At 47.7% G+C, this 17,114-nt stretch overlaps 1 protein-coding gene across 1 annotated transcript in view; it reads right to left on the reverse strand.

The window, feature by feature from the left end:
- LAD1 (ladinin 1) overlaps positions 1 to 12,964 on the reverse strand; it is a 22,135-nt gene extending 9,171 nt beyond the window's left edge. The window contains exons 1-4 of the mRNA XM_006036890.3: positions 12,490 to 12,964; positions 2,366 to 2,509; positions 998 to 1,472; positions 238 to 378 (exon numbers count right to left, since the gene is read on the reverse strand). Coding sequence (XP_006036952.1) covers positions 238 to 378; positions 998 to 1,472; positions 2,366 to 2,509; positions 12,490 to 12,527 — 798 coding nt within the window. The 5' untranslated portion in view covers positions 12,528 to 12,964. The remainder of the gene's footprint in view (positions 1 to 237; positions 379 to 997; positions 1,473 to 2,365; positions 2,510 to 12,489) is intronic.
- Positions 12,965 to 17,114: the final 4,150 nt, after the last annotated feature.

Raw genomic sequence — 17,114 nt, forward strand, 5'->3', positions numbered from 1 at the left:
ACAAACTCAAGCTCCTCCTAGCACCTGACATGGGTCCTAGGGCTCAGGAGTTCACCACGATGCAGGAAAGAGTTTGGCAGCTTCTCTGAGCCATGTGAACAAGCCGGGCTGGCTGCTTCATAAGCTTCCTTGCATTTCTGCTTTCAGCCAGGCCGGCAGTCTCCTGTAAGCTGACTCTGCAAGGCCTCCAGACCCTCCTCTTTCTGAGCACTCCTTTTCCACCTGCATAGCTCTTACCCGGAATGAGGTCGTCCTTGGACTGTGGCGACTGAACGAGCTGAGAGTAGAGCGGAAAGCAACAGAGGAGTCTTCAGGTTCTTCCGAGGCAGGGACGGATCTTGCAGTTTCTTGAGACCTTGGGGGATTGCTTGCAGTATCCTAGGGAAAAAAACCCCACACACCTGACATACAAGTCAAGAAAAGGCAGAGAGGGGTCGGGCCCAGTGACCCAGGCTACAAGAACAAAGCAACAATAAATGGAGCTTATGAAAACCATAGGAAGCTCCTAACTGTGCAGGCCTGCATAGGGCAAACCCCAAACTCTGTACTTGAGGGTGAGGCACCATCCTATTCTCCTTCCAGTTCTGGAGAGCAGCAGAAGGAGCTAGGGAAACAAGAGAGGGAAGAGATGTATACGCACTCTCTCACACACAAAACCCCACACCCCTTACCCTTTCCTCTGCCTGAGTGCAGTACCATAAGCCACGAGTTCAGATATAACAACTTAGGTCCTCCCAAAAACATAAGACTATAAAAACTCATTTGGGGTTCCCTCCATTTTGGCCTTCTGGAATCAAAGCCTCTGAGCCATGCTTTCACCTTTTTTTTTTTTTTTTGCTTCAGCCACAAAAGCCAGAAGCCAGCCCCTTTAGAAAGTAAAGCTGCGATTCTGATGAATTCACCTGACTCCAGGAGCTGGGGATTTCAAGGTAACCTCCCTCTACTGTGCAACTCCCAATACATCCTTAAAAGCTGATGATGGCGCAGTGCTGCTCACCGGCTGGCTAGGAGGAGATGTCCCTGGAGAGATCAGTGCCTTTACTACGCTGCGTCCTCCTCTGGGGACACCCTTTATCTCAAGGTGGACGTGGCCTTTCTGCTTCTGTGCGGATGCTTGGGGCTGTTCTGCTAGCTCTGCTCGATGCTCCTCTTCATGCGAAGCTGGCTGCTGATGCTGTTCCTTTTCTACAGCCTCCTGCTCTGGAGTTGACTCCGGATGTTGATCCACTCTTGGATCCATCTGCTCCTTAGGAAACTCGCTGGCCAGGACCTTCACTTGGGCTGACCGCTGCCGTGGTGCTGGCTCTGGGGGACCTGCTTGTGCCTCTGGTTCCTTCTCCTCTTTCACATTTTTTGAGATGTTTGTCACCTGCTGCCTTTGCCGCCTCACCTCCTCTGTCTTCAGCACCTCCGAGAGCTTCTGCTCATCTTCCTCCGCGGTCGCTGCCGCTGGTGGTTCTGCCTCCTTGGGCCTGGGAGCAGAGAGAAGGCAAAGACACACTCAGACACCAGAGGGCACCAGCAGGCTGATTTTTATACAGGAGCTTACTTTAGCCCTAACGGAAAGGTGTCAGATTAACAATCCCATTTATCTCCAGGCTAGGCCTGGTCCACCCTGCAAACCCAGACTGACTTTCACACTTGCCCTGTGCTCTATGGACAGTTTTGTCAGGCACAGATTAGGTGCTTGTTTGGGTAACACCTACTCATCTTTGGCCATAGCCCTGATCAGCCTCTGTCCCTTGGTCCTGCAGGGATGGGAGCCAGCTTGTACATGTGCGCATACAAAACTTGTGCCAATGGATTCGAATGGAAGTCTATGGGGTTGAGATTCTTGAATCAGCTTGGGGAACTGGGATGTATAATTTCAACAGAATGAGTGTCTAGCTTCCCTGAACTGCTCTCAAAGTCTTGGCCTTTAGCATTATAATACAAACAGTAATTCATCATTTATCAATTTATCATTCCATAGCCTCTTCCAGCCAAGGATCTCCACACAATTTGCACATATCATATTGCTATCCCGTGTTACACAAGAGAACAAATTGAGCCACAGAAAGGCTCAGCAAAATCCAGTCACATTGCGGATCAGTAGCAGTTAAAACCCCAAAGTCCTGCCTCTTAGCTTCCTGCTCTAATCATGCAATCTCTCCATTGCAGAACCTCAAACTGACCCCAGGTTCCCAATCCTCTATTCTAACACCTTCCCCTTGGACCAGATCCAAACCCCATTTCTGCCAATGGAAAGGCTCACACTGATTTCAGTTAGCTTTGGTCAGGCCCTAGCAAAACAAAAATACCAGCCATGTGGATGTGCAGCATCCTGGGCAGTGTTGGACCAGGGTCACAGCCTTTCTCCACACACCTGTCTGGCACTGGGTGGCTAGCATTTGGTGAAGGGGGCAGGCCCTCTTCCTCTGCTGATGTGGAGGACTTCTGACTTCGGAGCCTTCGCCGGCGCTCTCGTTCTAGTTCCTCTTCATCCTCCAGAGTCCTCTGCCTCGCCAGGCTGTTTGGAAGTGAGACAAGAATATTCCAGTTATTGGACCACTGTGGGCATGTCTACATGTGCATTTACGATGGCTTAAATTTACTGCACAGTAAACAGGAATAGGCCAGCATCTATATGTGCAGGTGTTAAGGTGCATTAATGCTGTGTATGCACAGACTTGGGACTAAAGTTAGTCCCAAGTCAGTCCACACACACAGTGTTACTGTGTAGTAAGGCATCTACATGTGCATTACTATGCAGCAACTAATTGGGCGTAAATTTGATACATGCATGATGCAGGTATCAAATTTATGCTCAAGTCGGCATAAGTTGCCATATTTACTGTGCAGTACAAGTATACATGTGTAGATGCGTGCCCGTACTGTGCAGTAATTTTTGTTACTGTGCAGTAAATGTGCACATGTAGATGAGCCTAGTATGCACAAAATGTGCGTCTCAGATTGCAGAGAGAATCAGACCAGATCCCCCACCCGATCAGGAAGGACTTCTCTCTCCTGGGGGCATCATGCCACTGACCAGATGCCTAGTACCTATGAGGCCCATTCAGACACCGGCTGAGAAACAATGCAACCACAGATCTACTAGGCTAGGGACAGACATTACACTTAAAACGGTTTAAGTGATCAGAAACTGGTTTAAACCTGTAACAGAACAGAAGTTCAGTGCACATAAACCAGTTTGAAAATGTCTGAAACTGGTTTGAGATAAACCTGGTTGAATGTAGTATCAGACTTAACTGATTTGGATCCAACCGGTGGCCCAGACCCCTTGCTGGTTTAACTTAAACCAGGCTCCCCCAGCATCATGGCATGCTCTCTGGGCTGGCCGGGCTCTCTGCTCCATAGCAGAGCTGGCTCCTCCTCTCTGCTCCCTGGCTTCAGCTCCGCAGAGACTGCAGGCATCTGCCTGGCTTCCCTCTGCTCCCCTGCTAATCAGGGATTTCTCCCCCACCTTACACAGACATCTCTTAGCATTAGCTAGCAGACCTCATGCTGGCTACAGTCCATGCTGTGGCAGACGGGGCCAAAGGATAATCAGCAGGTAGCTGGTAATGTCTCTCTGTTTTTTTCTTAATGGGATGATAAACACCATGTTATCAATTCCCTGCTGGGCTAGTCAGAAGGTGGGGGGACCCCTCCCTAATCAGAACATCATGCCTCAGCTCAGCACTATGAAAGGGAAGGGAGGACTGCTCTAGCACCCCCCCCCCCCCCGGCCTCCAGCCCCCCCCCCGGCTTCTAGCCTGAGCTACTGCAGGCATGTGCCTGCATTTCTGGGAAGTCTGAGCAGTTACAAACAGGTTTAACCTAGCCAGGTTAGGCTAACCTGAAAAGATTGAATGAATTCAGGCTCAGGCTTTTTGAATGCCTGTCCCTAGCCTCGCTGAGGGGAAAGAGGATGGAGAAAAAGGAGCAGAAACACCAGAGTTATCTACACGTGCTTATGAACTCAAATGAATGCAATGCCAAGTATTTCCTACCTTTTGAGTGTTTGACTTGGCAACGTGACCATTTTCTTAATATAGGAAATTACGTTTTAAAATGCATACTTTTATTTAACCAAAAAGAAGATGCCACGCTTGGGCCATCAGAAGGGTAGGGACCTATAGATCTATCAAACAGATCTCAGCCATTTAAAGAAGCAGCTAGTAGCCATGGTAGGTTGCCACTTTCAGTGTGACTCCGCACTGGGGGGAGAGGGTTTTTTGCTAGTGGGTTTCACATCTATTTGCTGAAAGCAGAGTAATGGTGAGACTCAGATTTTCAGTCCATTCCAGGCTCTGGAGAGAGGCAGCTATAGTGGGCAGAGACTTTTATTTGGCTCCTTCTATGTGTCTTTGCAACCTGTCTCTCTACCCCATCCCTGTGCCATGTTGGGTTCCTGCTTCCCCACTTCTGTACTCAGCAGAGGAAGCCTTGTGAGCAAAGGAGAGGAAAAAAATCTCTATTCTGAGTTCCTGGAAGCCAGAAAGAGCAATTGCAAGAGTCCAGCTTAGACTCTGCAGTCCTAGGTTGATGCATGCTCGGTTGCTCGGTGAGGATGGAGCAGTCTTCTTGCTGAGAGAATTTCTGGAGAATAATGCTGCAGTCACTAACCTCCGAGCATGTGAGAACCATGAATTTTTAGAGACTAAAAACCATGTGGATTTTCACAGGAAGAGTAAACAGCAAATCTAGACATGGAAGAAACTCCTGCCATCTTCAAAATAAAGGGAAGATTACAGTTTCTTCATGAAAGAGTTGAAAGAGTTTCCCCCGTAACCTGTTTTCTCTCATCTCATTCTCAGAAATGGCTGAACTGTTTTTTCTGAAGTCTTCAAAAGTCAAAATTCACACAGAGGCAGACCCTCACTATGAAACTACGTGCTACAAATGGCTGAAGTCTGGCAAAGTTATGAGGATCAAATACCCAAGTTTAATGGAAAAAGTCAAGCAAAATTAATGGTAGGCCTCACTAGCTGGTCTACACAGAATTTGAGATGAATTTAAAAATTCCTTTTCCCTTACATACACAAGTCTTGACAGCCAAAGACATTTCATTCTGGCTGAAAAACATACTGGTAAAAACTTCCTATTTTAAAAATAAACTATATGGGGGTTTTTTCTGTTAAAAATGTTTCACACTAAAAGGTTTTGTTTTAAAACCAAAATATTTTTTGATTTTATATTTCATTAACTTTGGAATTTTTCCACAAGAACTAATTGGTATTTTTCAACCACCTCTTCCTCCATACATTCCCACTTGGTGGCAAATAATGCCTTATATAGGTAGAATTTAAAGATTTTTTTTTAAAGATGAGTTGAGATTTCACAACGGGCTGTAATTTGTTTTTTGTTCACTAAACTCAGGACTTTGCTAGACATAAGATATATTGTATCAGTATAAGCTAAAGTTAAATTCAGACTGATGCACCTATACTGATTGTACCTCCCCATCTGCAGGTTACAGAGGTGGGGGGATGAGAATAGGATGGGGTTCAATATGGACAAGTGCAGGATATTGTACCTGGGAAGGAAGAACCAGCAGCATACCTACAGGCTGGGGGACTCCCTTCTTGTCAGTGCAGAGGCAGAAAAGGATCTTGGAGTCATTATTGATGCCAAAATGAACATGGGCCGACAGCGTGGGGACGCGGTCAGGAAGGCCAACCGCCCCTTGTCATGCATCCACAGATACATCACGAGCAGGTCCAAGGAGGTGATCCTCCCCTTCTATGCAGCACTGGTCAGGCCGCAGTTGGAGTACTGCGTCCAGTTCTGGGCGCCGCACTTCAGGAGGGATGTGGACAATGTGGAGAGGGTCCAGAGGAGGGCCAGTCGCATGATCAGGGGCAGCAGGGCAGGCCCTATGAGGTGAGGCTATAGGACCTGAACCTGTTCAGCCTCCACAAGAGAAGGCTGAGAGGGGATAGGGTGGCCCCCTACAACCTGGCCAAGGGGAACCAGCAGGCACTGGGGGAGTCCCTGTTCCCCCGAGCCCTACCAGGAGTAGCAAGGAAAAACAGCAATAAGTTGAGTGAGAGTAGATTCAGGCATCAGGAGGCGCTACTTCACAGTCAGGGCGGCTAGGATCTGGAACCAACTTCCGAGGGAAGAGGTGCTCGCCCGTACCCTGGGGGGTCTTTAAAAGGAGGCTAGACAATCACTTAGCCGGGGACATCTGACCCCAGCGTCCTTTCCTGCCCATGGCAGGAGGTCGGACTTGATGATCTGCTCAGGTCCCTTCTGACCCTACTAACTATGAAACTATGCACGCTCTTATTCCAGTATGAGTGGTTTTTTTAGTTTAGCTTAAATACTTCTTAAAGCAACAGTAACTAACTAAATGGTGGGGGAAGGAAAAGGGGCAAAACAAAATTAAAAAAACGCAGCCCTACTAACACATTGCACTGATGCTGGAGAAAGGGTTTCTACAAAAGAAGTTATACTGGTATAACTCATAAATCTGTCCATGGAAGACAAGCTTGCAGACTATCAACACCCACTTGCCAGAGTTACATTTTTGCTGATAGTAAATTTCCTCTTTTGGAGAGGAGCTCAAATTTAATTGGATAGGCCACATCTTGACTCACTGGGAGAGGCACACACCACCTCACCTGCCATTCATAATTATTTGTAACTTCCACAGAAACATTAAACATTGCTTATTTCTCATGTGGGAAATTGATATTGGAGAAGTCAGAGAATATTTTTTGCTGTTTAGTGCAGTGGAGATGCTGAAACACCAGCCAGTTCTCCCCAAACCACTAGTGAGCATTTCTCAGTCCAACAGCTGGAAAGCCACTGGCTCTCCAAGTTCTTGTTCATGTTCAAACGAAAGAAAGGTTGGGACTGTAACATACTTTCTGGGGAATACGTATTCATTTTCTTAAGCATTTACACAGGGATATTAAGAACAGTAAAACCTGGAGAACGATTGTGGGACTGTTAATTGCACACAAGCTTGGGGTTTGATTTCTGCATACTCTGAAATTGCATGGCCTGAAATCAGAGCAGGCCTGATTCTGGGATTAAAAGGACCAAAATCAGGTCTAGAGCAGCATTTGTGCCACTGCAACCCCCGTGACTGGCAGCTGTGGCATTGTGGGTTAATGATTACCATGCAATGAAATCCCTGGCACAAGTTAAACCATGTTCCCTCCCCCACTGAGTCTTGCTTTCTATTTTTCTCAACCTGCAACACTGAAGGCGGGAGTGAACGGGTAAGAAGAAAAGCAGAAACAGAGAAGAGGTAAAGTTTAAGCAAATACAGATCTTGGCCAAGACATTTTTCAAACCTCACAGTCTAGTTAGGACACTAGCCACCTTCCCTTGGAGAAGAGGCAGAGCCATTGCAGCAGGGTGCAAAGGGACTGTGTTATTGTGTCACCAGTGACTCACAGACCTTTCCCTGGGGTTGTTTTGTAGCAGTCAAGGAGACTGTCCCACCCTCTGTTACAATGACCTGATTCACTAAGAAACAGCATTCATTCCAGCACCATGGTGACTGCACTTCCCTAAGGCAGTTCAGAGCTGTGATCTCATTCACTGGCATTGGCTCTGGCATTAGCTCACGTAGCTCTTCAGAAGGAACCGGCGCCCCTACGACACACACACAGCCCTAAACAAAAAGGTTCCCCTGGACTGCTTAGGACTGTGCTTAAACATGCTAAAATTATTACGTACAGGGCTAGCTTTCCCAGATGCTCTTTGAAAAATCAATGGACTTTGTCAGCACAAAGGACTGATCTAATTAGGTGCTTAGATGTGCAAAATTGTGATGTACTGCACTTTCATATTATAGTTATCATCCCTGTATACGTGGGCCCTGATGTAGCAAAAATTGTGTGCTGGTATTGGGACAGCGTAGTGGATAGAGCCCAGGCTGGAGAGCCAGGCTGTAATCTTGGCTGACACTGACCTGCTGCCTGACTTCACCTCTCTGAATTCAGTAAAATGGAAATTATGCACAGCTCTCCCTTGTAAAATGTTTTGTGATGTGATGCAAAGTGCTATATAGCAGCTAGATACCACCTACTGCGCAGGTCAAGACAAGCGTGTTGCCAAAATATATATTTTTAAATTACTTTTTAAAAGGGCTCTTTAACCAAAACCTAAGCTCTGGTAAGCTTCAGAACAGATTTTAATGAAAACACTCATTTTTTCAGTCCCTGTTTTGGTAGAAATTAGCACAGAAAACTTCACACAAACTACAAATGGGGTCAGTTTCAAATACTGCAAAATGAAAATAGCTTTGGCATGTCGAAGGGTTTTTGGTTAATTTTTTCTTCATTTTTGACCTTGTGAGAGTTAAGCAAGCCTAACTCTGTGACTGGTCCTCGGCACACAATGATGAATCTTATCTTTTAGTGATGCCAAATTTATGCTCCTTTTAGAGTGACAGGTAACTGAGTGATGCAAAAAGGAAAAGAACGAAAAATTACATTGAATTTATGATTGGTTGTGGATCATTTACTTAGGCATAGATAGCAATTATACTGATGATGCACGGGCTAGAATAGAAGATGTAGTTATTCATTATTTGAAAGCATTTGCAAGCTTCTTTTGTAGCTAATTCTACAAATTGGGTCATAAATATTCACATTTACTTCATTTCAGTGTTACAACACTTCCAATGAGGGAACAGAAACACCCTCACCTGATTTATGTAGCTAATCTGCATGATGCGCACATACCTACTTGAATATTTGATTATGGTATGTGCAGTTTGTTCCTTGCTAGTCTTGTCAGTTGTGATTGTGATTCATAGCAGGGATTGTTGCCTAGACCCTCTGTGTGCAGCACCCACTATGTGGCCCAAATCCCAGCTGGAGTCCTTAGGCACTACTCCCATATAAACAATACTGCTGGCTGCTGTAATGTGGGGGCAATAACTCAGGAGAATCCCAAGAGAGTGGCAGGTACCCAGGCTCTTCCTGAAGGGATATTATTTATAAGCAAAAATCAAAATAGATCACTGGATGAAAGAAAGACAGTAATCTAGAGCAATCACCAGAAATCCCATAGCCCCTGGGTATGAAACCTGAGTTTCCTGAGACACCCACTGTCAACCTCCCAGTATACAGCCCTTCCCCATCCATGGTCACCTGGGATGATGGAAGTGGACCCTAAAATTAAGTTAGGGCCATATCTACAAAACACTGGGCACATCTACACAAGACACTTAATGCCCATTTGACTAATTCCGCTGCACATTAGTGCAGCTGGCAAAAACCATGCTAATGCACAGTAGATTAGTCCAATGGGCATTAAGTGTCACACAAAAAGCATTCATTTGCGCTAATGCGCAGTAGTGCTGATTATGCCACATTTAGTACCTACTATTACAGGTACTAAACTTAACGCGCCATAATTACAGTGCATTAATGAATGTGTAGATGCACCCAGTGAGCATTAGGGCTGTGCGAAGCTTTGGATGGTGACTAGATTCACAGGAGATTCGGTTCAATTTGGTGGCCATATCTCTAAATCTGAATTGAATCAGGGGACCAATTTAAAGGTCCGAATCGATTCAAAGGTCTCCGAATCTTCGGAAAAGATTCGGAGAGCTTTGATGGTTCAGGCAGTCCCCGGTCGCTGCAGCAGGGAGCTGCAGCTGACTCCGAGCTGGTTGGGCGGGGGTGATCCCCGCTGCCCCCTACTGCCCCACGCTGCATGGGGGGCTCTGCATGACCCCCCCGACCCCTCCCCCCATCCCAGCCCCCGCACAGGTGCCCTGCCTAGGCCAGCTCCGACCCTTTAAGAAAAAAAGTGCTGAGAAAAGCTCCATGGCTCCTGCAGTGGCCTTGGGGGCTCATGCAAAACCCCCCATGTGGCATGGGGCAGTGGGGGGCAGCAGGGATTGCCCCCTGCAGGCAAGAGCAGTGAGTCCAGGGTTTTCTTGTTTGTTTTTTTCTTAAAGAGCCGGAGCTGGCCTGGGAGTACCACCTGTTGAGTCGGGGCTTTTTTTTTTAACAAGAGCCAGGAGCTTGGGGCAGTGGGACAGCCATTGCCAGGCTGGGGGAGCAGGAGGGAGATGGGCCTGGCTGGTTCAGAGATTTGGCAGCAGCCGAATCTCTCAATCAGATTCGGTTGAATCGAATTGGGACAGTGATTCGAATCACCGAATCGAATCACCGTCCCCCAATTCAACCGAAACCAAATCCAAAGCAAATATTAGCCACTTCACATTGGCCTACTGAGCATTACAGCACACCTGCCATGTAGGGAATCCAGAGTCCCAAATTAGGTGGCCGGTCTATGGAGCCTCTGAGTGGGTGCCACAGAAGGTGTCGCGCTGGCTGGGAGCGCTCTCAGCAAACCTGCTGCAAATGCAGAGAGGGCTGTGGATTATATCTTGCCCCTGTCTGTGAGAGAGCCAAGAGGAGGGAAAAATAGGTGCCTTTCACATGCCAGAGCCCCAGCAAGGCCTGAGAAGGAAGTGGCAATAGACTCCTTTAATCTAGCAACCCAATGTTACAGCACTTGTGTATGACAGGACAATTCCCTCCTTTACCTGAAGATATTTGAGTCTGTATCTCCCATAAGTATGCTGTAACCTTGGGCTAATAAGGTACTTTTGGGGAAGAGGGTTTTCTTCTCCTGTCCCTATTCTCAAGCTGTTTCATTTTTGCTAGGAATACTTATATTGCAGTTGGAAGAGACATCAGGACCCAGATCTTCTCCCACACAGTGAAGTGCCCTGAGCACTAGGCTACAGAATCATGCTTCCTTTCTTGCCATCTTAACAGGAGGGATAGAAAGCGCTAGCCCACAATGCCCTAGCGGGTTAGGCATTCACATGCACATGTATGGTCACATCCTCTTAGGCAAAAGACAGCATTGACTTTGGATGTGTGAGACTTAGGTTGAGTGCTTTGCCACTGGGTTGTTAGGAAAAAGGTATATCTCCTCCACCTCATGCAGAACCTTTTCTATTAGGTCTTCACTGTGAAGGCCCACCTGAACAGGGCCCACATGCAAAGCCGGTGAAGAAACTCTTAGTTTATGAACCCTGACAAAGTTAGATACTAAATTGGTCAGCACAGTGAAAACCTAGATAGTTATGGTTGTCCCCACGGTCACACCTTTAAGCCCATGGGGAACTTCACTGGTACAAGTCAAATGCCTTTTGGATTTAAGGCGGCAGGTGAGCATGATTTTTGAGGATCCATTTTTGGACATAAATACCACAGGCCTTTTGCAGATTTGCCCCTAGCCCTTTTGTTCATAGAACACTGAAGGCCTACTTAATGTCTAATCATGAGTTAAAGTCACATGACATTGTTCCTGTTCCCTGATTGGGTGTTTTATTTAATTAACCATCATAATCATGATTTGTTTCAATTCAATAATCAAGTCAAATGACTCTGGATAGTCATAAGGACTCTGGCCTGAACGTCTTCTCTGATTTGTCACGTAGCACAGGTCCAAGAACCTTGTCCACTGAGCCCATAACTTCTACTTGAACTAGCTCAAGGAATACGCCCAGTCCTGCAGAGGTATCCTCGCTGTAGAGATGAGGAGTGGAGACCTGAGTTATTTGCCCAACTTGTGCAGCAAAGCAAAGCTGAACCAAGGTCTCCTATCTTCCTGGGTAACCCCTTAACCACTAAACCAACACTCTTCTCTGAATCACTGAGAGATGTACACAAGCATGGGAGCCAGCAGCCTGCCTTTGGGATGAAATTCTGTACCTTGCAGAGAAACTATGGGTTTGTCTATGGCAGGCATGCTTCTTGGGGGCAGTGTAAGCCTGCGTAAACCAGTCCTCAGTAGCCTGAACACCAGTTTAGTTCCCACTCACCACCCAGCCTTGCACTAGCCCACTGTTAGGGGCCAAATGCTATCAGTTATCATTTGTACTTGAAAAGACTAAAGGGAGCAAACAAACAGGAAGTGTCAAATGATGTCGATGGATAATTGTCCTGCAGCTTATTAAGGTCTTGCATTAGGCAGACTCCTGCCGTGGGGCAGAATTACTGTTATCTGTATTGAGGGAGCATTAGAAACATCAGCCAAGATCAGCATGTCACTGTGCTAGAAATGGCACAGACACGAGAGAGTCAATCAGAGATGCTCTTCAGTCGCTGTGCTGAGGTCTCAGAGGGAGCATGCAGGGTCGGCAGTTAGAAAGGTTGTCTTCATGCAAGAGGAGTGGATTAGATCCACGTTGGCTAAAACACACCAACATGGCAAGCCATGACGGCCTTTTCAGAGTCACCTTCCTGAGCAGAACTGCTCTATTCAGATACATGGCACAGCTCACTTCTCCAGGCAGGACTGAAGTGGAGGCTCTTGTCACCCCTTTGAAGCCCCTGACAGCAGGCTGAGTGCCAGTGCTGGCACTGCCCTGCCCTGCCCTGTCCTGCTTGGAGCACCCCTTTCTGTTCTAGTTTTGCCTTCCCTGACTGACAACCTCCCTTCCCCCAAAGCCCACTCTTGCCTTACGCTCCACTGGGGGGCAGAAAGGGTTAACCATTAAACCAAGGCACCTACCTGGAAAGCGCAGACCAGTTTTTTCTGTTGAAAGACATCCCAGACTTCCCTGGCTTTCAAAAAGAGCAGAAAGAGTCCCCAGTTGTCAGGTTCATGCACCACGATACAGATTGCCCTGGGGACTCGGACTTGACGTGCCCAAAGGACCGGGAAGAGAGTCTGTGCCTCCCCTGCCGCGTTATTTCCCTGTGCACCTTTACCCTGCAGCCCATTTACTGCCAGGCTGTATCACATGGTCTCTTATCTACCTTGACAGACTCTGAGCTGTAATTTGTCTACTAGCAGCACCTTGCAAAAGGCACCCTACCACGGGTGTGACCCAGCTTCGGCACAAAGCAAATCATTCCTTCCTTGCCGGTGTTGTCCGGGTTTGAATTCAGCCCCTGTTCATTGCGTACTTGTCCAGGTCTCCCTGCTTTTCAGGGACAACTCCCTTCTCAGAACCTGTTTTACCAGCCTCTCGCTGTCTGTCAGCTCCCCCACAACTGACTGGGCAGGAAGGGTGGAATTTCCTCCAGGTGGGAGGGAGGAGGCTATCAGTCACTCGTCATTCAGCTGCCATTTAATCATAGCAGGCATTAAAGCAGGGGCCTTCCCTTCCATCAAGGTGAAATAATCTAGTCCCTTTGGAAAGCAGAGTTCACAATCGTTCGAGGTGGGGGGTCACACAAGTCATCCCAGCCCCTGGTGCACACTTGTACTTTCACAGTTGCATCTTCCTACTGTTGATGAGTTTCACTCCCTTATTAGTATATTTAAAAATCCACAAAACCATTAGACTAAATGGCCGTTTGTAAACAACGCTTGAAAGAAGGTTTAAAGCAAGTGAAATGCCTTTTGCACCACTTTAATGGCACTGCTGTTTGCACATTTGGCAGCATACTGTGCATTAATTCCAGCCACTGTAGCACATTTGGAGGTATAATGCACCTTAAATGACTTTGGGATGAAGCAAAGGACTTTTGTAGATTCATAGATGTTAGGGTCAGAAGGGACCTCAGCAGATCATCAATTCTGACCCCCTGCCCTGGGCAGGAAAGAGCGCCGGGGTCAGATGACCTCAGCCAGGTGCATGTCTAACCTCCTCTTAAAGACCCCCAGGCTGGGGGAGAGCACCACCTCCCTTGGAAACCCATTCCAGATTCTGGCCACCCTCACTTTAGGGCCCTACAAAATAAAACACCTCCAAGGAGTTTTAGTTTCCTACCCTACAGCCATGGAGGGAACCACTGGGCTCCATGCGGCTCAGGGGCTGTGCAGGCAGACCATGCAGGCAACCTGGCAGCAGCCCGGGAAGGCAGGCTCTGCAGAAGGAAAAGAAAAAAACAACAACTGGCGAGCCTGATCTTTTCCCACCCCCTGCCGGAGCCTGCCTGCCTGAGCTGTGCGGGGGCCCGGTGTTTCCCTCCATGGCTGCGGTGCCCCTGAGGACTGCCCAAGTTGGGTGCCGCCTGGGAGGGGGCACTACTGCCACGGAGGGAAGGACCAGCCCCTGCCCCACAGCTCAGGGACTGCTCTGCCCGCCAGCAGCTCGCTCTCCCCTCCGCGCTGCTGGAGATGCAGGTAAGGATCAGGCTCCGACACGGGTGTTTACTTTGCCCTAAATTGAAGCAGTGTTTTAAAAAAAATTTAGGAAGAATTAAACCCCTGTGTCGTGTACAAATGCCCACTACCTACAGGAGACAGCCACTAAAGGGTCTGGCAACTCAGCTCTGAGCATTGCATGGCCAAGCAAGAAGCCAAATACAGTCAGAATAAGCACCGTGAAATGACCCCAAGAAAAGCTCAGCAAGCGTGTTTGGGATTAAACGCTGACTTAAAAAAGAGGCTTGGAACCATAAGCAAAGATGGAGTCTTTCACTGTCCGATTCCCTTTGTTTTCAGGGAAATGTGACTGGACACTCATTGTAAATGAACAAGATTTTTTCCTAGCAGTGTTTGACCCTATCGCCAATTTGTCTTCCTCACTGAAACAACCTGCAACACCCTGAGGGTGTTTAACTGCTCACCTCAAAAAGGGGTAACAGTACTTTTCTCTCAATCAGGTTTGAAGTGCCGTAAGAACAAAACTTTCTTGTGGTTAGAGCAGGATGCCTGACGGGCCAGGGCTGGCACTAGGACATGTAGGAACAGCTGCAAAAATGCAAAATGATGGAAATAAAACCCAATCTGCTTTTGATGACCTTCATAAAAACTGAGGGCAGGGGGGGAGGATGTAGTTTCAATCATTTTTTTTTTATCCCAGTGAATTTGTCCCTGCCTGTGACAAGAGAATACGGCATGCACCAGGAAAGGAAGGGAGTCTAGCAGAAGCCATTGGCAACTTGTGCGTTTTTCTTTCAGAGCTCTCATGTAACACGACAGGGAAAACAGCAGGCAAAGAGCACAGATGAGCGTGTGGTTATTGGACTGCACTCTGACTCGTGGGATCCAATTTCAATTCTCAGTCTGTCTCAGATTGTGTGTGATCTTATGCTGAGGTTTTCTGTAACTCCTAAGTCAATTAGACATGAAACTGTTTTAGAAATGCAATAAGAATCAGGTGCCTAATTCCCACAGGCTCCTTCAAAAATACCAGGCTAAATCTCCATGTGCAAGGAAGAGAAATAGCCCTTCTCTACCTCTCAGGAAAGCTGCGGACATAAATTCATGCATGCTTGTAAGGTGCTCATCTCTTGTTGTAAGCGGGTAGGTAGGCATTAGCATTTGTGCTGTGGTGGCACCACATGCCCCTTGTGCTGAGCACTGCCGCCCAAGAGAGACTGCATTGCTTGGTGGGGTAGCTGCACAAACCTGAGGGGCTGGGCCCTTCCTGCTGTGCATGGTGTTACCGCCTCCTTTTCCTTCTCCATATGTAAAATTCCCTTCTCCCATAAACCTGAGCAACTGGTTGGTTTGCTTGGTTTATACCACCTGTTACTTGTGCTTCATTCACGCCCTAGCCCCTTCCAGGGTGAAAGGTAAATGATCTCGCTTTGACAGTTTAATGTGAACGGTTAACCTAGCATTCGTTTAATGAGAGATCTCCGCTTGCAATTATGTTTTAAATGATAAATCTGTCAGAGGGCCATCTCCATTAAGCAAGGCTTATTCTCCGAGGCAGATACAGGGGGGATGGACTGGTGCAGTTTAAGTTTAAAACCACCCGCCTGGCAGTGACAGCAGCATTTCTATCACAGGCCTCATATTTGATCCAGTCAGTCCAGAAACTCCTAACTTTGGTTATTTGATGCACGCACGGCCAGAGTTGTGATTTCTTTCATCCTCAGCTGCATCCATTCATTTCAGATTGAGTTGCTGCACATGACTGAGATGGACAGAATCTGCTACACAGCGTTTGTGAGACCCAAGAGAAGAGCAGAAAGTCATGCAATTCAGCCCATAGATCAGATGACTATATCACTGTAAGCTGGAGAAAGTCAGTGACTCTGCTTGGGTAAAAAAGGGCAGCACAGCTGAGCTATTCTAACCTGTTTCCCAGCATCTTCGGCTGGGTCTACACTACAGACTCTCATCAGTCAGGACTGTGCCAAAGTATCAAACCTGACTGACAGGTGTGTTGGCGGAAGCCCCTAATGCAGGTGCACTTTTATTTGTGCAATTTTATTTGCCTGTGGGGTGAATCTACCCTATTGATACAGAGCAAATGTGTGTCCACACTAGAAGCACTTTGCTGGTCTAGAATATAATATTTTGTACACCAGTAAAACACTCCCAGCAGGAGCAGATCCAGGGGGCTGGGGGTGGGGAATGGTGCAGTTCTGCCCCCCTTTGATTCCTGCCTCATCCATATTTTAAAACAGAACGCCTGGGAGAGGCAGTGGCATTTCTAATCAGGCTCTGCTGAGGGAGTCAATTGACTTCATGGCTCATGGTTATGTGATTTTCACGGAAACCTTGAAAAATGGCTATTTCTGCAAAAAAAAATTGCACTGGCCGCGATTTCCCAGAAAATCAACCAAAAAAACCCAACTTAAAAATAAAATGCTGGCTTCCCAGTGCAAGCCAGCAGTTCTCACTGCTGCTGTGGTCCAACCTTGCAGCCTGCCCTGGAGGGGAAGGCACCAGCTGGCGGGGCGACACAAAGGGCAGCAGCCAAGATGGCAGCTGTGCCCTCGTGTTTCTCTGTCAATCAGCACCAAGGGGCATGGCTGCAAGAAGTGCAGCCAGCAGTCAAGAAGGCAGCCACCCACTCGTCTCTCCTCCCCTCGGGGCCTCTCCGCCAATCAGCACCGGGGATGGGGGCTACCATGAAATCAGCTCTTCGGGCCACAGCCAAGCCACAGAAATTGCTTTTGCTTTTGCCATGGGTTAAGTGGGTCCCTCCTCCTCCTCATCTACCTGATCCCTGCCAATAGGGCTGCGTGAAGCTTCGAGTGCTGATTTGATTCGGAGGAGATTTGGCATGATTCAGTGGCTGAATCTCCAAATCCGAATGGAATCAGGGGACCAATTTAAAGGTCCGAATTGATTCAAAGCTCTCCAAATCTTCAGAAAAGATTCGGCGAGCTTTGATGATTTGGACAGTCCTCAGTGGCTGCAGCAGGGAGCTGCAGTCACTCCAAGCTGGTAAGTACTAGGGGGGAGGAAGGGGGGCTGAGGGAGGGGGGGGGGGGGGCCAGGGG

The sequence above is a fragment of the Alligator sinensis genome, unplaced genomic scaffold (genome assembly GCF_000455745.1).
Source record: "Alligator sinensis unplaced genomic scaffold, ASM45574v1 scaffold1382_1, whole genome shotgun sequence".
In the NCBI taxonomy this organism is placed as follows: domain Eukaryota; kingdom Metazoa; phylum Chordata; order Crocodylia; family Alligatoridae; genus Alligator; species Alligator sinensis.